General features: G+C 54.1%; 1 protein-coding gene and 1 pseudogene across 2 annotated transcripts; both read right to left on the bottom strand.

Moving 5' to 3' along the window:
• Positions 1-395: 395 nt before the first annotated feature.
• zdhhc24 (zDHHC palmitoyltransferase 24) lies at positions 396-8,437 on the bottom strand (the record flags this gene model as incomplete). Its single annotated transcript, XM_080185238.1, has 2 exons — positions 7,621-8,437; positions 396-673 (listed from the first exon to the last, which is right to left on the bottom strand). Coding segments are annotated over exons 1-2 (631 nt in total), but the record flags the coding sequence as incomplete, so codon positions are not given.
• A 5,874-nt stretch (positions 8,438-14,311) lies between these two features.
• On the bottom strand, positions 14,312-19,877 carry LOC145340775 (alpha-actinin-3-like; annotated as a pseudogene). The gene is made up of 5 exons (XR_013886288.1): positions 19,698-19,877; positions 18,682-18,827; positions 16,506-16,571; positions 14,915-15,073; positions 14,312-14,523 (listed from the first exon to the last, which is right to left on the bottom strand). The product of XR_013886288.1 is annotated as an alpha-actinin-3-like (transcript).
• Between the last annotated feature and the right edge of the window lie 1,402 nt (positions 19,878-21,279).

Here is a 21,279-nt window from a genome sequence, read left to right as displayed (position 1 = left end):
TACTGCACACAGTCCCGGTCTCCCCTATCCCACACTCGCGAGTTACTGCGCACAGTCCCGGTCTCCGTATCCCCACACTCGGAGTTACTGCGCACAGTCCCGGTCTCCGTATCCCCACACTCGGAGTTACTGCGCACAGTCCCGGTCTCCGTATCCCCACACTCGGAGTTACTGCGCACAGTCCCGGTCTCCGTATCCCCCACACTCGGAGTTACTGCGCACAGTCCCGGTCTCCGTATCCCACACTCGGAGTTACTGCGCACAGTCCCGGTCTCCCTATCCCCCACACTCTGCATTCGGGATGTTGGAAGTGTGGTATTTTTGGGGGGAGAAGGGGGTTGGGAAGAGGACAGAGACAGTCAGGGCTCATTCCCCGGTGCAGGAACAGTCCTTACCTGTAATCAGCATGGCCCAGGGCATGATCAGCAGGAAGACACTGTGCAGAGAGACTCCCTCCTGCAGGAACTCGATGAAGATCTCCGTATTGAGAACAATGGCGTACAGGAGCCCCGTCCATATGTGGGCGATACAGCACAGGAAATATCGGTAGTTAGCGTGACCCACACACTGCCCAAAGAAGACACAGTGATGGTCGCGGCGTAGGACACAGACTTTACAGTCGTAGCAATGAGAGCAGCGCTGGGGGGTGTGAGATTCACACGCATAGCAATATCTGTACAAGAGAGACACACTCAATCACACACACCACCCAGAGTCAGCCCCCCCATTCCCCCCGTTACACAATACATCCCCACCTCCGGGTTCAATCCCCTTTCCCGTTCACTCCCACTGTACACAATCCCAATCCCCCTTCCCGTTCACTCCCACTGTACACAATCCCAATCCCCCTTCCCGTTCACTCCCACCGTACACAATCCCAATCCCCTTCCCGTTCACTCCCACTGTACACAATCCCAATCCCCTTCCCGTTCACTCCCACCGTACACAATCCCAATCCCCTTCCCGTTCACTCCCACTGTACACAATCCCAATCCCCTTCCCGTTCACTCCCACCGTACACAATCCCAATCCCCTTCCCGTTCACTCCCACCGTACACAATCCCAATCCCCTTCCCGTTCACTCCCACTGTACACAATCCCAATCCCCTTCCCGTTCACTCCCACTGTACACAATCCCAATCCCCCTTCCCGTTCACTCCCACTGTACACAATCCCAATCCCAATCCCCTTCCCGTTCAATCCCATTGTACACAATCCCAATCCCCTTCCCGTTCACTCCCACCGTACACAATCCCAATCCCCTTCCCGTTCACTCCCACTGTACACAATCCCAATCCCATTCCCGTTCACTCCCACTGCACACAATCCCAATCCCCTTCCCGTTCACTCCCACAATCCCAACTCCCCCTTCCCGTTCACTCCCACAATCCCAATCCCATTCCCGTTCACTCCCACTGTACACAATCCCAATCCCCTTCCCGTTCACTCCCACAATCCCAATCCCCCTTCCCGTTCACTCCCACAATCCCAATCCCCCTTCCCGTTCACTCCCACAATCCCAATCCCCCTTCCCGTTCACTCCCACTGTACACAATCCCAATCCCCTTCCCCTTCAGTCCCACTGTACACAATCCCAATCCCCCTTCCCGTTCACTCCCACTGTACACAATCCCAATCCCCTTCCCGTTCACTCCCACTGTACACAATCCCAATCCCCCTTCCCGTTCACTCCCACTGTACACAATCCCAATCCCCTTCCCGTTCACTCCCACTGTTCACAATCCCAATCCCCCTTCCCGTTCACTCCCACTGTACACAATCCCAATCCCAATCCCAATCCCCTTCCCGTTCAATCCCATTGTACACAATCCCAATCCCCTTCCCGTTCACTCCCACCGTACACAATCCCAATCCCCTTCCCGTTCACTCCCACTGTACACAATCCCAATCCCATTCCCGTTCACTCCCACTGCACACAATCCCAATCCCCTTCCCGTTCACTCCCACAATCCCAACTCCCCCTTCCCGTTCACTCCCACTGTACACAATCCCAATCCCATTCCCGTTCACTCCCACTGTACACAATCCCAATCCCCTTCCCGTTCACTCCCACAATCCCAATCCCCCTTCCCGTTCACTCCCACTGTACACAATCCCAATCCCCTTCCCCTTCAGTCCCACTGTACACAATCCCAATCCCCTTCCCCTTCACTCCCACTGTACACAATCCCAATCCCCCTTCCCGTTCACTCCACACAATCCCAATCCCCTTCCCGTCCACTCCCACTGTACACAATCCCAATCCCCTTCCCCTTCACTCCCACTGTACACAATCCCAATCCCCTTCCCGTTCACTCCCACTGTACACAATCCCAATCCCCTTCCCGTTCACTCCCACTGTACACAATCCCAATCCCCTTCCCGTTCACTCCCACTGTACACAATCCCAATCCCCTTCCCGTTCACTCCCACTGTACACAATCCCAATCCCCTTCCCGTTCACTCCCACTGTACACAATCCCAATCCCCTTCCCGTTCACTCCCACTGTACACAATCCCAATCCCAATCCCCTTCCCGTTCACTCCCACTGTACACAATCCCAATCCCAATCCCCTTCCCGTTCACTCCCACTGTACACAATCCCAATCCCCTTCCCGTTCACTCCCACTGTACACAATCCCAATCCCCTTCCCGTTCACTCCCACTGTACACAATCCCAATCCCCTTCCCGTTCACTCCCACCGTACACAATCCCAATCCCACCTTCCCGTTCACTCCCACTGTACACAATCCCAATCCCCTTCCCCTTCACTCCCACTGTACACAATCCCAATCCCCTTCCCCTTCACTCCCACTGTACACAATCCCAATCCCCCTTCCCGTTCACTCCCACTGTACACAATCCCAATCCCCTTCCCGTCCACTCCCACTGTACACAATCCCAATCCCCTTCCCCTTCACTCCCACTGTACACAATCCCAATCCCCTTCCCGTTCACTCCCACTGTACACAATCCCAATCCCCTTCCCGTTCACTCCCACTGTACACAATCCCAATCCCCTTCCCGTTCACTCCCACTGTACACAATCCCAATCCCCTTCCCGTTCACTCCACTGTACACAATCCCAATCCCCTTCCCGTTCACTCCCACCTGTACACAATCCCAATCCCCCTTCCCGTTCACTCCCACTGTACACAATCCCAATCCCCTTCCCGTTCACTCCCACTGTACACAATCCCAATCCCCCTTCCCGTTCACTCCCACTGTACACAATCCCAATCCCCTTCCCCTTCAGTCCCACTGTACACAATCCCAATCCCCTTCCCCTTCACTCCCACTGTACACAATCCCAATCCCCCTTCCCGTTCACTCCCACTGTACACAATCCCAATCCCCTTCCCGTTCACTCCCACTGTACACAATCCCAATCCCCTTCCCGTTCACTCCCACTGTACACAATCCCAATCCCCCTTCCCGTTCACTCCCACTGTACACAATCCCAATCCCCTTCCCGTTCACTCCCACTGTACACAATCCCAATCCCCTTCCCCTTCACTCCCACTGTACACAATCCCAATCCCCTTCCCGTTCACTCCCACTGTACACAATCCCAATCCCCTTCCCGTTCACTCCCACTGTACACAATCCCAATCCCCTTCCCCTTCACTCCCACCGTACACAATCCCAATCCCCTTCCCCTTCACTCCCACTGTACACAATCCCAATCCCCTTCCCCTTCACTCCCACTGTACACAATCCCAATCCCCCTTCCCGTTCACTCCCACTGTACACAATCCCAATCCCCTTCCCGTTCACTCCCACTGTACACAATCCCAATCCCCTTCCCCTTCACTCCCACTGTACACAATCCCAATCCCCTTTCCCGTTCACTCCCACTGTACACAATCCCAATCCCCCTTCCCGTTCACTCCCACTGTACACAATCCCAATCCCTTCCCCTTCACTCCCACTGTACACAATCCCAATCCCCTTCCCGTTCACTCCCACTGTACACAATCCCAATCCCCTTCCCGTTCACTCCCACTGTACACAATCCCAATCCCCCTTCCCGTTCACTCCCACTGTACACAATCCCAATCCCCCTTCCCGTTCACTCCCACTGTACACAATCCCAATCCCCTTCCCCTTCACTCCCACTGTACACAATCCCAATCCCCTTCCCGTTCACTCCCACTGTACACAATCCCAATCCCCTTCCCCTTCACTCCCACTGTACACAATCCCAATCCCCTTCCCGTTCACTCCCACTGTACACAATCCCAATCCCCTTCCCGTTCACTCCCACTGTACACAATCCCAATCCCCCTTCCCGTTCACTCCCACTGTACACAATCCCAATCCCCCTTCCCGTTCACTCCCACTGTACACAATCCCAATCCCCTTCCCCTTCACTCCCACTGTACACAATCCCAATCCCCTTCCCCTTCACTCCCACTGTACACAATCCCAATCCCCTTCCCGTTCACTCCCACTGTACACAATCCCAATCCCCTTCCCCTTCACTCCCACTGTACACAATCCCAATCCCCTTCCCGTTCACTCCCACCGTACACAATCCCAATCCCCTTCCCGTTCACTCCCACTGTACACAATCCCAATCCCCTTCCTGTTCATTCCCACTGTACACAATCCCAATCCCCCTTCCCGTTCACTCCCACTGTACACAATCCCAATCCCCTTCCCGTTCACTCCCACTGTACACAATCCCAATCCCCTTCCCGTTCACTCCCACTGTACACAATCCCAATCCCCCTTCCCGTTCACTCCCACTGTACACAATCCCAATCCCCTTCCCGTTCACTCCCACTGTACACAATCCCAATCCCCTTCCCGTTCACTCCCACTGTACACAATCCCAATCCCCTTCCTGTTCATTCCCACTGTACACAATCCCAATCCCCTTCCCGTTCACTCCCACTGTACACAATCCCAATCCCCTTCCCGTTCACTCCCACCGTACACAATCCCAATCCCCTTCCCGTTCACTCCCACTGTACACAATCCCAATCCCCTTCCTGTTCATTCCCACTGTACACAATCCCAATCCCCCTTCCCGTTCACTCCCACTGTACACAATCCCAATCCCCTTCCCGTTCACTCCCACTGTACACAATCCCAATCCCCCTTCCCGTTCACTCCCACTGTACACAATCCCAATCCCCCTTCCCGTTCACTCCCACTGTACACAATCCCAATCCCCTTCCCCTTCACTCCCACTGTACACAATCCCAATCCCCTTCCCGTTCACTCCCACCGTACACAATCCCAATCCCCTTCCCCTTCACTCCCACTGTACACAATCCCAATCCCCTTCCCCTTCACTCCCACTGTACACAATCCCAATCCCCTTCCCGTTCACTCCCACTGTACACAATCCCAATCCCCTTCCCCTTCACTCCCACTGTACACAATCCCAATCCCCTTCCCGTTCACTCCCACCGTACACAATCCCAATCCCCTTCCCGTTCACTCCCACTGTACACAATCCCAATCCCCTTCCTGTTCATTCCCACTGTACACAATCCCAATCCCCCTTCCCGTTCACTCCCACTGTACACAATCCCAATCCCCTTCCCGTTCACTCCCACTGTACACAATCCCAATCCCCCTTCCCGTTCACTCCCACTGTACACAATCCCAATCCCCCTTCCCGTTCACTCCCACTGTACACAATCCCAATCCCCTTCCCCTTCACTCCCACTGTACACAATCCCAATCCCCTTCCCGTTCACTCCCACTGTACACAATCCCAATCCCCTTCCCCTTCACTCCCACTGTACACAATCCCAATCCCCTTCCCGTTCACTCCCACTGTACACAATCCCAATCCCCTTCCCGTTCACTCCCACTGTACACAATCCCAATCCCCCTTCCCGTTCACTCCCACTGTACACAATCCCAATCCCCCTTCCCGTTCACTCCCACTGTACACAATCCCAATCCCCTTCCCCTTCACTCCCACTGTACACAATCCCAATCCCCTTCCCCTTCACTCCCACTGTACACAATCCCAATCCCCTTCCCGTTCACTCCCACTGTACACAATCCCAATCCCCTTCCCCTTCACTCCCACTGTACACAATCCCAATCCCCTTCCCGTTCACTCCCACCGTACACAATCCCAATCCCCTTCCCGTTCACTCCCACTGTACACAATCCCAATCCCCTTCCTGTTCATTCCCACTGTACACAATCCCAATCCCCCTTCCCGTTCACTCCCACTGTACACAATCCCAATCCCCTTCCCGTTCACTCCCACTGTACACAATCCCAATCCCCTTCCCGTTCACTCCCACTGTACACAATCCCAATCCCCCTTCCCGTTCACTCCCACTGTACACAATCCCAATCCCCTTCCCGTTCACTCCCACTGTACACAATCCCAATCCCCTTCCCGTTCACTCCCACTGTACACAATCCCAATCCCCTTCCTGTTCATTCCCACTGTACACAATCCCAATCCCCTTCCCGTTCACTCCCACTGTACACAATCCCAATCCCCTTCCCGTTCACTCCCACCGTACACAATCCCAATCCCCTTCCCGTTCACTCCCACTGTACACAATCCCAATCCCCTTCCTGTTCATTCCCACTGTACACAATCCCAATCCCCCTTCCCGTTCACTCCCACTGTACACAATCCCAATCCCCTTCCCGTTCACTCCCACTGTACACAATCCCAATCCCCCTTCCCGTTCACTCCCACTGTACACAATCCCAATCCCCCTTCCCGTTCACTCCCACTGTACACAATCCCAATCCCCTTCCCCTTCACTCCCACTGTACACAATCCCAATCCCCTTCCCGTTCACTCCCACCGTACACAATCCCAATCCCCCTTCCCCTTCACTCCCACTGTACACAATCCCAATCCCCTTCCCCTTCACTCCCACTGTACACAATCCCAATCCCCTTCCCGTTCACTCCCACTGTACACAATCCCAATCCCCTTCCCCTTCACTCCCACTGTACACAATCCCAATCCCCTTCCCGTTCACTCCCACCGTACACAATCCCAATCCCCTTCCCGTTCACTCCCACCGTACACAATCCCAATCCCCTTCCCGTTCACTCCCACTGTACACAATCCCAATCCCCTTCCCGTTCACTCCCACTGTACACAATCCCAATCCCCCTTCCCCTTCACTCCCACTGTACACAATCCCAATCCCCCTTCCCCTTCACTCCCACTGTACACAATCCCAATCCCCTTCCTGTTCATTCCCACTGTACACAATCCCAATCCCCCTTCCCGTTCACTCCCACTGTACACAATCCCAATCCCCTTCCCGTTCACTCCCACTGTACACAATCCCAATCCCACTTCCCGTTCACTCCCACTGTACACAATCCCAATCCCCTTCCCGTTCACTCCCACTGTACACAATCCCAATCCCCCTTCCCGTTCACTCCCACTGTACACAATCCCAATCCCCCTTCCCGTTCACTCCCACTGTACACAATCCCAATCCCCTTCCCGTTCACTCCCACTGTACACAATCCCAATCCCCCTTCAAGGATTGAGGTGAAGTGGGATTGAGTCGTTGCCACTTTACTTCAATCCTTTCCCTGTCTCCGATCCACATCCCGATCGATGCCAACCGACCTTTACCACCCGGAGATGCCAGCTACATACCCCCATCCCTGCCCCAGCGAACGGCCGGACAGGAACACTCCTCGGATGCTGGGGTCCCTTCTGATGAAGAGACAGAGGTTGCCGACGACGTTACCCAAGAGGAAGGCCAGAAACGTGAGGTGGATGAGACGCCAGGCTCCCAGCGCCAGCCCCGGGGTGGCTGCCAGGGTCCCCTCTGGACCCCTGGGCTCGGTGGCCAGACCTGGCACCCCGCTGCCCACCCTGGGGGCTGGTGCCAAGCGGGGGTCGGACACGATGATGTAAACCATCTCCAGGGAGACCGACAGGGTCATGACGGAGGTCATGCACAGGGGGACGCAGAGGGCAAGCTCAAAACGTTCCAGCACCCCCATCCTCGTCAGAGCTTCCCCCACCCCCCCGGGACCAGCAGGATTCACTCAGGGGGTCAACTGACCCCACTTTAGGTCAACTGAAACCAATCAAGGTCAACTGGCCCCTCCTCAGGTCAACTGTGACTACGTGAGATAAACTAACACCCCCACCCCTGCCCCGCTGAGGCCAACTGGACCAACCCTGGGGTCAACTGGACCAACTCTGGGGTCAACTGGACCAACTCTGGGGTCAACTAGACAAGCCCTGGGGTCAACTGGATGAAGTCTGGGGTCAAATGGACCAACCCTGGGGTCAACTGGGCAAAGTCTGGGGTCAACTGACCCACACTGAGGTCATCTGACCCACACTGAGGTCAAGTGGCCCAAACCTGAGGTCAACTGGTCGAAGCTCAGGTCACGTGCCCCCTCTGGGGGTCCACAGGCCCAAACCTGAGGCCAATCCTCAGCTCCAGCTTCCCACTTCCGGTCTGAGAGGAAGCCCCGCCCCTTCCAGCAGGGGGCGGGGCCCGCGCGCGAGTGACTCCCGGGACAGCCAATCAGCAGCTCGGACCTGAGCACGGGGCAGCGAATCACTGACCCCAATCCTGGGACAGCCAATCAGCGGATCGGGGCCAGGACAGCCAATCAGTGGCCGGAGCCGTGTCCCGGCTGAGCCAATCAAGGTCGTAGGTTCGGGGCAGCCAATCAGCAACCTGATGTTGCCCATGTCAGCCAATCACTGACCCGCTCGCGGGACAACCAATCAGCGGTCAGGCCTTTGTCCCCGTACTAGCCAATCAGCGCCTGGGCCCCAATCAAAGGTCAACCAATCAGCGGCCTGCTCTCAGAACAGCCAACCAGCAGCCGGCCATGTCCCCGGTTTAGCCAGTCAGCGGCCCGGACTGGTCCGGGACAGCCAATCAGTGGCCAGGTAACCGGACTAACCAATCAGCAGCCTGGCCCTGCCTTGCACCAGCCAATCATCCGGCCCAGCCAATGGGGGGGCTCCGCCCCTGGAGAGTGGGGAGAGAGTCGCCGGTGGCGGCGGGACGGGAAAATCCCGCGGGAAAAACCCGCCCGGGGCGGGGAGGGAGCAGAGAGAACGGAAAATAGTCATTTATTGCAGGAATAATATCAGAAAATATAATAATATAATTAAAATTTAATAATATAACAATAAAATCCAGCTGGAAAAACACCCAGGGTGGGGGCTCGGAGCGAACGGAAAATAGAGTTGGATAACACAGCAAAAATCTCAAAATGTAATGATAATAATATAATTACAATATAATACAATACTGTAATAATATGATAATATTATATAATACAACATAATAATATAATACAATATAATATTAGATAACAATAATATAATAGTGATGATGTGATAATATAACATAATACAATACAATAATATAATATAATAAAATATCGGATAACAATAACACAATAGAGTGACGATAATGTAATATAAAATAGAGAAATCAGACCAGATTGGGGGGGGGGGGGGTGGCGGGATGGAGAGACGGGCGGTCAGAGGGCAGAGCGGTCACCATGGAGACAGTCACTGCCCCCCCCCCCACCCCAACTACCCACACACATCACTGTCCCCCTTATCCACCCCCCCAGTCTCACTACCCAGACCGATCCCCTTACCCCCACCCCTGTTGATCACCTGCAGAGTGGCAGCAGAAGCGCCCCCCCCCGCCCAACAACTCCCACCCCACCATATCCCCACCAGAGAATGATCTGACCCACCTCCCTCCCTCCTCACCCTCACAACTGATTTGAGTCAGAGAGCCATCGGAAATTCTGAACTCACCTCTTCAGCAGCTGGAGCGCCTGATTCAGACTTTTATTCAGCAGGTTCATTTCGGCGCGGTTCCGGATTGGCGAACGCAGTGGTGAAAGGGGAAGTGCTGTTAGAGTTGGACGGGCAGTTCATTAATTCAATTTAAATGCATGCAAATGCACTTAAATCGCCGTTGCGCCCATTTCAGGCGCGAATCAGAACGCAGCCATTCCCTGGTCTTGGTAAACTGGCCATCTGCGCAGGCGCGGATAGCGTTAATGGCCTCACACCCGACTGTTCACGCCTCAAAATGGGCCCTAAGGGACAATTTAGCACCGCCAATCCATCTAACCTGCACATCTTTGGACTGTGGGAGGAAGCCAGGGCACCCGGAGGAAACCCATGCAGACACGGGGAGAACATGCAGACTCCACACAGACAGTGACCCAAGCCAGGAATCGAACCCAGGTCCCTGGCGCTGTGAAGCAGCAGTGCTAACCCACTGTGCTGCTCCCAAGTTGATTGTTTAATTTAATTTATTATTTAATTGATTTATTCATTATTTAATCTAATTGAATATGAGATCGAATTTGATTTTTGATTAGAATTCCATTTATTATCGTCACTTGGATTGGATACGGTGAAAAGTATTGGTTTCGACTTTTGTTTTATTAGTTTGTGGGACATGGGCATCGCTGGCTGGCCCAGCATTTATTGCCCATCCCTAGTTGCCCCTTGAGAAGGTGGGGGTGAGCTGCCTTCTTGAATCGATGCAGTCCACGTGTTGTGGGTTGATCCCCAGTGCTGTCAGGGAGGGAGTTCCAGGATTGTGATTGGACATCAGTCAGTCCCCGTGTGGTGTAGGTACACCCACAGTGCTGTTAGGGAGGGAGTTCCAGGATTTTGACCCCAGCCACAGTGAAGGAACGGCCGATATATTTCCCAAGTCGGGAATGGTGAGTGACTCGGAGGGGGAACTTGCAGGGGGTGGTCGTTCCCCATGTGTCTGCTGCCCCTTGTCCTTCTAGATGGTAGAGGTGGTGGGTTTGGAAGGTGCTGTGGAAGGAGCCTTGGTGAGTCGCTGCAGTGAATCTTGTAGATGGTACACACGGCTGTCACTGTGTGTCAGTGGTGGAGGGAGTGAGTGTTTGTGGATGTTTGATTTGATTTATTATTGTTACGTGTATTAACATACAGTGAAAAGTATTGTTTCTTGCGCGCTATACAGACAAAGCATACCATTCATAGAGAAGGAAAGGAGAGAGTGCAGAATGTAGTGTTACAGTCACAGCGCGGGTGTAGAGAACGATCAACTTAATGCGAAGTGGGTCCATTCAAAAGTCTGACAGCAGCAGGGAAGAAGCTGTTCTTGAGTCGGTCGGTACGTGGCCTCAGACTTTTGTATCTTTTTCCCAACGGAAGAAGGTGGAAGAGAGAATGTCCGGGGTGTGTGGGGTCCTTAATTATCCCGGCTGCTTTTCCCCGAGGCAGTGGGAAGTGTAGACAGAGTCAATGGATGGGAGGCTGGTTTGTGTGATGGATTGGGCTACATTCACGACCTTTTGTAGTTCCTTGTGGTCTTGGGCAGAGCAGGAGCCCAGACCAAGCTGTGATACAACCAGAAAGGATGCTTTCTATGGGGCATCTGTAAAAGTTGGTGAGAGTCGTAGCTGACATGCCAAATTTCCTTAGTCTTCTGAGAAAGTAGAGGCGTTGGTGGGGCTTTCTTAACTATAGTATGCTTCCTCTTGTGGGACATTCTAGGATGTGAGATCATCGTCTTAGGATAAGGGGCAGCAAATTTAAAACAGAGTTGGAGGAGAAACTACTTCTCCCAAAGGTTACCGTGCAGGTTCAGTCGGCAGTTAGGAAGGTAAATGCAATGTTAGCTTTCATATCGAGAGGGCTAGAATACAAGAGCAGGGATGTACTTCTGAGGCTGTATCAGGCTCTGGTCAGACCCCATTTGGAGTACTGTGAGCAGTTTTGGCCCTGTATCTAAGGAAGGATGTGCCGGCCTTGGAAAGGGTCCAGAGGATACTCACAAGAATGATCCCTGGAATGAAGAGCTTGTCGTATGAGGAACGGTTGAGGACTCTGGGTCTGTACTTGTTGGAGTTTAGAAGGATGAGGGGGGATCTTATTGAAACTTACAGGATACTGCGAGGCCTGGATAGAGTGGACGTGGAGAGGATGTTTCCACTAGTAGGAAAAACTAGAACCAGAGGGCACAACCTCAGGCTGAAGGGGCGATCCTTTAAAACAGAGATGAGAAGGAATTTCTTCAGCCAGAGAGTGGGGAATCTGTGGAACTCTTTGCCGCAGAAGGCTGTGGAGGCCGGGTCATTGAGTGTCTTTAAGACAGAGATAGATAGGTTCTTGATTAATAAGGGGATCAGGGGTTATGGGGAAAAGGCAGGAGAATGGGGATGAGAAAAATACCAGCCATGATTGAATGGCAGAGCAGACTCGATGGGCCGAGTGGCCTCATTCTGCTCCTGTGTCTTATGGTCTTATTGCCACTTATTAATAAAAAATTTTTCAGTTTCTGTGTTTCTTCAGAAGAGAATCTACAAATGCAGACAATACAAATATAACAAAACTTACACCAACTTATAAATCAAAGAAAGGGTTTAATAAAGAAACTTCATTGCTCCAAACCTGAGGCCTCGCCCTGGGCCACTCCAAGCTCTCCACTATTCCCAAAAGGTTCTTATTTGTCGTCTGTCAACTGGTCAGGTGACTATCACATCATTCTGTCATATCTTTCTCCCGACGGAAGAAGGTGGAAGAGAGAATGTCTGGGGTGCGTGGGGTCCTTAATTGTGCTGGCTGCTTTTCCCCGAGGCAGCGGGAAGCGTAGCTAATCCCAATTGCCCGCGTTTGGCCCATATCCCCCTATACCCATCGTACCCATGTAACTGTCTAAATGCTTTTTAAAAGACAAAATTGTACCCGCCTCTACTACTACCTCTGGCAGCTCGTTCCAGTCAGTCACCACCCTCTGTGTGAAAAAATTGCCCCTCTGGATCCTTTTGTATCTCTCCCCTCTCACTTTAAACCTATACCCTCTAGTTTTAGACTCCCCTACCTTTGGGAAGAGATATTGACTATCTCGCTGATCTGTGTCCCTCATTATTTTATAAACCTCTATAAGATCACCCCTCAGTCTCCTACACTCCAGAGAAAAGAGTCCCAGTCTATCCAGTCTCTCCTTATAACTCAATCCATCAAATCCCGGTAGCATCCTAGTAAATCTTTACTGCGCTCTTTCTAGTTTAATAATATCCTTTCTATAATAGGGTGACCAGAACTGTACACAGCATTCCAAATGTGGCCTTACCAATGTCTTGTACAACTTCAACAAGACGTCCCAACTCCAGAGAATATTTGTTGAAAAGATAACTCAAACACCATTTGAAGGATAGTTTTATTTTCTCCACATATAAAGGACATTTCCAATTACATCCTCGCTCCTTCCCGCTTGGTTGCGCTGGTTACTTGTCCCCTTGGCGTGGGATTGAGGTGAGGCACCCTTTGTAAGGATTTGTGTGTGTGTGTGTGTGTGTGTGTGTGTGTGGCTGGGCGGGAGGCAGAGAGCGAGGGGAGGAGGGCTCGAGGGCTGTGAGGGAGTAGCATTTGGAAGCTGGATGAAATGGAGGGGAGATTTGGGGAGCTCGGGTTCACCCCTGCGGTGCCCCCAACCCGCCCCCCACTCCCCAGGCAGCCTGGCCTTCACACCATCCATCGCCAGACATCAACCCACGAGCCAGAATCACGTCCACATCACCCACTGGAGCATCAAGAGGACGGGGTGGTGTGGATGGTGGGAACGTGAGATGGAGTGAGAGAGAGAGATAGAGATGTATAGACAGAGAGAGGGAGAAACAGAGAGAGAGAGACAGAGACAGAGAGAGAGAGACAGAGAGAGAGAGAGAGACAGAGAGAGATAATGAGAGATGGAAGAGATGCAGAGGGAGAGACAGAGAGAGGGAGACAGAGAGAGACACAGAGGGAGAATGAGTGTAGGGATTCCCATTCCTTGGAGAATCTCGGCATCTGGGAATTAGTGGGGTCAGCGGCGATGAGAGATGCTCCATTCTTTGAGGAATAGCAGGGTTGAGAAACCCAAGGACAGGAGTGGGGGGTTAAGGTGCTCCACCATCTTCCAGAACATTCTGGGGCCGGACGAGGGGATGGCGACATCGGTGGACACCAAAAAACAATGGGTGGAGGGAGGGGTGAGGGGTGAAGGCCGTCGTGAGAACAAAGTTCAGACTCTCTCCCTCCCTCCCCAGGGTAAGCCACCACACCACCCCCCCAATCCCCCACACCCAACAACCCCCCCCCCCCCAATCTCCCTCAGGCTCAGATACATCAGTCATTTCCCAGGGCCTTGGGCACGGGGAGGAACGTCACTCAGGGGACACTCTTGGGGAAGGTTATGCACAATGGGGTGAAGAGGGGAGGTGGGGTTATCACTGGCAGTGAGGGAGGACGGTAGACGGGACAGACAGGCTGAGGGGGGAGGAGGAGGAGGTTGCGGGGGGGGGGGGGGGGTGGTGGGGGGGAGTTACGTGAGGTGGGGAGGGGCGATCTAGCTGAGGGGACTAGGAAGGCTCACAGGTCACTCTCTCCGTACAGTGCACTAGAGAAGGATATGTAATCCAGAGCCCCCGGAACGCCGTCCGCGCCTGTGTAAGTAGTCATCCGTGAGATACAATACTCGGCCTGCTCCGGAGGCAGCTCCCTACGCAACTCTTCAACCGTGATGTAGTTCTGTCAGGCACAAAACAACACATTAGCAAAGAGTAAAGCTCCCTCTACACTGTCCCCCATCAAACACTCCCAGGACAGGTACAGCACGGGGTTAGATACAGAGTAAAGCTCCCTCTACACTGTCCCCATCAAACACTCCCAGGACAGGTACAGCACGGGGTTAGATACAGAGTAAAGCTCCTCTACACTGTCCCCCCATCAAACACTCCCAGGACAGGTACAGCACGGGGTTAGATACAGAGTAAAGCTCCCTCTACACTGTCCCCCCATCAAACACTCCCAGGACAGGTACAGCACGGGGTTAGATACAGAGTAAAGCTTCCTCTGATTTCACTGACACTGTTAGACTCGAACCCATTTGTTTTGGGGGACTGAGTAATTTGACAGAGACCTTGTCTGATGCGAGGATTTTGAAGGAAGCCATGACTTGTTCTGCAGTGTCTGTCTCGGCAGTCTCACGTGTCATGAAGTCAATGAAGGCTTGGAAGGTGACAACGCCAGTGTTATTGGGGTCAACGAGAGTCATGATCCTTGCAAACTCAACCTCTCCCTGTGAGTGAAAGAGAAACAGAGAACATTCAATTCCAAAGGTCCCAGCCAAGGAGAACTCACTGCGAAATCCAACACAGCAAACCCACCCCCAAACCAACACGGAGAACTCACCCTCAAACCCAACAAGGCAAATTCAACCCCAAACCCAACACGGAGAACTCACCCCCCAAACCCAACACAGAGAACTCACCCCCAAACCCAACACAGAGAACTCACCCTGAAACCCAACACAGAGAACTCACCCTGAAACCCAACACAGAGAACTCACCCTGAAACCCAACACAGAGAACTCACCCCCAAACCCAACACAGAGAACTCACCCCCAAACCCAACACAGAGAACTCACCCCCAAACCCAACACAGAGAACTCACCCCCCAAAACCCAACACAGAGAACTCACCCCCAAACCCAACACGGAGAACTCAACCCCAAACCCAACACAGAGAACTCACCCCCCAAACCCAACACAGAGAACTCACCCCCCAAACCCAACACAGAGAACTCACCCCCAAACCCAACACAGAGAACTCACCCCCCAAACCCAACACAGAGAACTCACCCCCCAAACCCAACACAGAGAACTCACCCCCCAAACCCAACACAGAGAACTCACCCCCCAAACCCAACACAGAGAACTCAACACCAAATCCAACACAGAGAACTCACACCCAAACCCAACACGGAGAACTCACCCCCAAACCCAACACGGAGAACTCACCCCCAAACCCAACACGGAGAACTCACCCCCAAACCCAACACGGAGAACTCAACCCTAAACCCAACACAGAGAACTCAACACCAAATATAACATTGCTGGCCATGCTCTCACAGCCAACATGGCTGCCCCATAGCCAAAATGGCCACCCACTACATCCAACACTGCCATCCCACTCCACAGCCAACATGGTCACCCCCTCCACAGCCAACAAGGCCACATCCCCCTCCACAACCAACATGGCCCCCTATGACAGCCAACATGGTGCTCCTCCCCCCACAGCTAACATATCCGCTGCCCCCCCACAGCCAACATGACGATCCCCCACAGCCAACATGGCCGCCCACCACAGCCAACATGGCCGCCCACCACAGCCAACATGGCCGCCCACCACAGCCAACATGGCCGCCCACCACAGCCAACATGGCCGCCCCATGCCCCACGGAAGGGCAGAATTTGCTGGTTTTGCACTATCCAGCGTTTCCAATATCTCCAAAGGCAGCAAGCTCAGGGCGGTGCCCCCACCCCTCGAACCCTCCACCACGGCCAATCCCCAGGGACGCCGTGGCAGCCACCTTCCCGAGCAGCTCGGTGCACGACAGGGAGATCGGAAATGCCGGAAGCCCGGTGCCCGTCAGGGTGATTGGGACAGGCACTGCCGGCAGGGAGGGTGGGTGTGCGCCCGCGCGGCACTCAGGCAGGTTTGGTGTTTTACCAGATCGTAACCCATGGAGATGAGGCAGGCTCGGAAATCATCAGGCTCCATCTTGCCGTTCCTCTTCTACAGTTCACCAGTCCGGGAGTGAGAGAGCGGAAAAGACAGAGAGAAATGGAGATTAGCTCAGAGAAAGAATCAGAGAATCCCTCCGGTGCAGGCAGAGGCCATTCGGCCCATCGAACCAGCACCAACCACAATCCCACCCAGGCCCTATCCCCATAACCCATCAATATACCCCACTAATCCCTCCAACCTATGCATCCCGGGACACTAAGGGACAATTTAGCATGGCCAATCCACCCTAACCTGCACATCTTTGGACACTAAGGGGCAATTTAGCATGGCCAATCCACCTAACCCGCACATCTTTGGACACTAAGGGACAATTTAGCATGGCCAATCCACCTAACCTGCACATCTTTGGACACTAAGGGACAATTTAGCATGGCCAATCCATCTAACCTACACATCTTTGGACACTAAGGGACAATTTAGCATGGCCAATCCACCTAACCCGCACATCTTTCAGACTGTGGGAGGAAACCGGAGCACCCGGAGGAAACCCACACAGACACAGGGAGAACGTGCAGACTCCACACAGACAGTGACCCAAGCCGGGAATCGAACCCGGGTCCCTGGCGCTGTGAGGCAGCAGTGCCAACCCACCGTGACACCTGAGCATTTGGAGCTGGTTTCCTGTGTACCCACCCTCAATCCAACAGAATCTCCTGGTTCAATAACGCTCACAGTAAGGGAATCAATTTTATGTTCCATGGATTGGGAAAGATTGAAGGGGCCCCGGGTGGCGGGCGGGGGTTTCTCTGGAAAATAGAAAGCTGAAAAGGGGGAGTCCCGACTGAGGTCTTTAAGATGATGGAGGGGTTTGGACGGTCGATGTAGAGAAGATGTTCCCACGTGTGTGGGGCAGAGACCAGAACGAGGGGGCCGTCAACATCAGATAGTGACTGATAGACCCAATCGGAATTCAGGAGAAACATCTTTACCCAGAGAGCGGGAGAGTGTGGGACTCACTCCCACGGGGGGAGTGGGGGGAGAATGTGGGACTCGCTCCCACGGGGGGAGTGGGGGAGAATGTGGGACTCACTCCCACGGGGGGAGTGGGGGAGAATGTGGGACTCGCTCCCACGGGGGGGAGTGGGGGAGAATGTGGGACTCACTCCCACGGGGGGAGTGGGGGGAGAATGTGGGACTCGCTCCCACGGGGGAGTGGGGAGAATGTGGGACTCGCTCCCACGGGGGGAGTGGGGGGAGAATGTGGGACTCGCTCCCACGGGGGGAGTAGGGGAGAATGTGGGACTCGCTCCCACGGGGGGAGTGGGGGGAGAATGTGGGACTCGCTCCCACGGGGAGAGTGTTCGAGGTGAATAGTATCGATATGTTTAAGGGGGGAAGCTGGATAAACACGAGGGAGAGAGAAATAGAAGGAAATGGAGATGCGGGGGGGAGATGGAGCGGGGGGGTGGGAAGAGACTCGTGTGGGGACAGAAACACCAGCAGACGGACCGAATGGTCTCATTCTGTGTGATAATAACAGCACCTTTAGAAATGGAAACACTTCAGTTTATTTCCTATCACAAGCGCCTCCCTTTCTCTTTTTTCCCTCCCTCACCCCCTCTCCCTCCCCCGCTTCCCCCCCTCTCTCTCTCCTCCCTCACCCCCTCTCTCTCTCTTTGTACTCCCCTTCCCTCCAACACTCTCTTCCCCCATTCCCTCTCTCTCTCTCTCCTCCTTCCCTGTCTCCTCCCTCTCTCTCTCGCCCTCCCCCTCCTTCTCTCTGCCCCCTGCCGTCTCTCTCCCTCTCATTCCCTCTTTCCCCCTCCCCCTCTCTCTCCTCCTTCCCTGTCTCCTCTCCCCCTCTCTCTCTCTTTCTCCCCCTCCTCCTCCCCCCTTTCCCTCTCCCCCTTCCCCCTCTCCCTCCCTTCCTGCTCCCCTCTTTCCTCTCTCTGTCTCCCCCCACTCCGTCACCCCCTCCCTTCCCTCTCTCCCCCATTCCCTTCTCTCCCATCCCATCTCTTCCCCTCTCTCTCTCTCTCTCTCTCTCTTTTTCACTCCCCCTTGCCTCTCTCCCCGCGTCTCTCTCTCTCTCACCTCGCACTCCCCCGCCCCCCCCCCCCCCCCGCCTCCCGGCGACCCCCCCCCCGCGTCCCCTCACCCTGTCGAAGTGGTTGAACGAAGCTCGGATTCGTTGAGTTGCTCCTGGCTGATTCCCTTGGCGTCCCGGGTCAGGATCTGGTTCTCCACCTCGTTAATGGTCCGAGCGATGGTCGTCAGGAGCTGTTCCCAGCCCACACGGATATGCTGAGGGGGGGGGAGAGAAATATCAGCCAGTGAAACATCCACACTCCCAGCCCGAATCCCACAATACGAACCCAGAACTGACCCCGGAATCAGCCACCGGCATCCCGGATAGTGGAGAGTTCCTCTCTATCCACCCTATTTCCTCCTGTGGGGACCGGGACGTGGGTACAGAATGTCAGAACGGGAGCCCAGCCATTCGGGGGTGAGGGGGGGAATATCAGGAAGCGCTTCCTCAGACAGAAAAGGGAGTGGGAATCCGGAGCTCCCCCCACAGAAAGTCATCGAGGCTGTGGGGATCTGGGGGGTGGCGGGTGGGGGGGCGGGGGTGTGGTTTAGATACAGATTAGCAGTGATCCAATTCAATAGCAGGACAGGCTGGGGGAGAGGGGCTGAATGGCCTCCTCTTGTCCCTGTGTAACAGGCTGGGGGAGAGGGGCTGAATGGCCTCCTCTTGTCCCTGTGTAACAGGCTGGGGGAGGGGGCTGAATGGCCTCCTCCTGTTCCTGTGTAACAGGCTGGGAGAGAGGGGCTGAATGGCCTCCTCCTGTTCCTGTGTAACAGGCTGGGGGAGAGGGGCTGAATGGCCTCCTCCTGTTCCTGTGTAACAGGCTGGGGGGGGAGGGGCTGAATGGCCTCCTCCTGTTCCTGTGTAACAGGCTGGGGGAGAGGGGCTGAATGGCCTCCTCCTGTCCCTGTGTAACAGGCTGTGGGGGGGAGAGGGGCTGAATGGCCTCACCCTGCGGCGAGGCTGGGTACCTGCTCTCCTGGAGGACAGAATCAGTCAATGACCCAGGCACTTCTGTGGCCATTGCCCCGGCGCCATTTTCCTTGCCCTTTGAACTCTGACCTGTCGGGGGTCCCTGTGCCTACCTCCATGGTGTAGCTGGTGTGCTTGTTATCAAAGATCAAGGCCTCTTGGATCAGTTGGTGGTCACCTTCCAGCTTGTCGATGTTTGATTTGTAGTTGATGATATTCTGTTCATATTGCTTCAAGTGATTCATCTGATCCTCCAAGGAGCCCGTAATGTCAATGGAAATGTGACCAATCTCCTGGAACCCGCACAACATATCCAGTCAGAACAGCACTCGCAATAGACCTCAACTTGTATCACAGATTCCCTCCACACCCCCACTACAGCACGGGGTTAGATACAGAGTAAAGCTCCCTCTACACTGTCCCCCCATCAAACACTCCCAGGACAGGTACAGCACGGGGTTAGATACAGAGTAAAGCTCCCTCTACACTGTCCCCCCATCAAACACTCCCAGGACAGGTACAGCACGGGGTTAGATACAGAGTAAAGCTCCCTCTACACTGTCCCCCCATCAAACACTCCCAGGACAGGTACAGCACTGGGTTAGATACAGAGTAAAGCTCCTTCTACACTGTCCCCCCATCAAACACTCCCAGGACAGGTACAGCACGGGGTTAGATACAGAGTAAAGCTCCCTCTACACTGTCCCCCATCAAACACCCCAGGACAGGGACAGCACGGGGTTAGATACAGAGTAAAGCTCCTTCTACACTGTCCCCCCATCAAACACTCCCGGGACAGGTACAGCACAGGGTTAGATACAGAGTAAAGCTCCCTCTACACTGTCCCCCCATCAAACACCCCAGGACAGGGACAGCACGGGGTTAGATACAGAGTAAAGCTCCCTCTACACTGTCCCCCCATCAAACACTCCCAGGACAGGTACAGCACGGGGTTAGATACAGAGTAAAGCTCCCTCTACACTGTCCCCCATCAAACACCCCAGGACAGGGACAGCACAGGGTTAGATACAGAGTAAAGCTCCCTATACACTGTCCCCCCATCAAACACTCCCAGGACAGGTACAGCACGGGGTTAGATACAGAGTAAAGCTCCCTCTACACTGTCCCCCCATCAAACACCCCAGGACAGGGACAGCACAGGGTTAGATACAGAGTAAAGCTCCGTCTACACTGTCCCCCCATCAAACACCCCAGGACAGGGACAGCACGGGGTTAGATACAGAGTAAAGCTCCCTCTACACTGTCCCCCATCAAACACTCCCAGGACAGGTACAGCACAGGGTTAGATACAGAGTAAAGCTCCCCCTACACTGTCCCCCATCAAACACTCCCAGGACAGGTACAGCACGGGGTTAGATACAGAGTAAAGCTCCCTCTACACTGTCCCCCATCAAACACTCCCAGGACAGGTACAGCACGGGGTTAGATACAGAGTAAAGCTCCCTCTACACTGTCCCCCATCAAACACTCCCAGGACAGGTACAGCACGGGGTTAGATACAGAGTAAAGCCCCTCTACACTGTCCCCCCATCAAACACTCCCAGGACAGGTACAGCACGGGGTTAGATACAGAGTAAAGCCCCCTCTACACTGTCCCCCCATCAAACACTCAGGACAGGTACAGCACGGGGTAGATACAGAGTAAAGCTCCCTCTACACTGTCCCCCAATCAAA

This window comes from Carcharhinus amblyrhynchos, unplaced genomic scaffold (genome assembly GCF_965287045.1).
Source record: "Carcharhinus amblyrhynchos unplaced genomic scaffold, sCarAmb.v2.hapA chromosome_1412, whole genome shotgun sequence".
Taxonomy (NCBI): domain Eukaryota; kingdom Metazoa; phylum Chordata; class Chondrichthyes; order Carcharhiniformes; family Carcharhinidae; genus Carcharhinus; species Carcharhinus amblyrhynchos.
The sequence above is the reverse complement of the archived record's forward strand: the minus strand, read 5'-3'. Positions and strand labels throughout refer to the sequence as shown.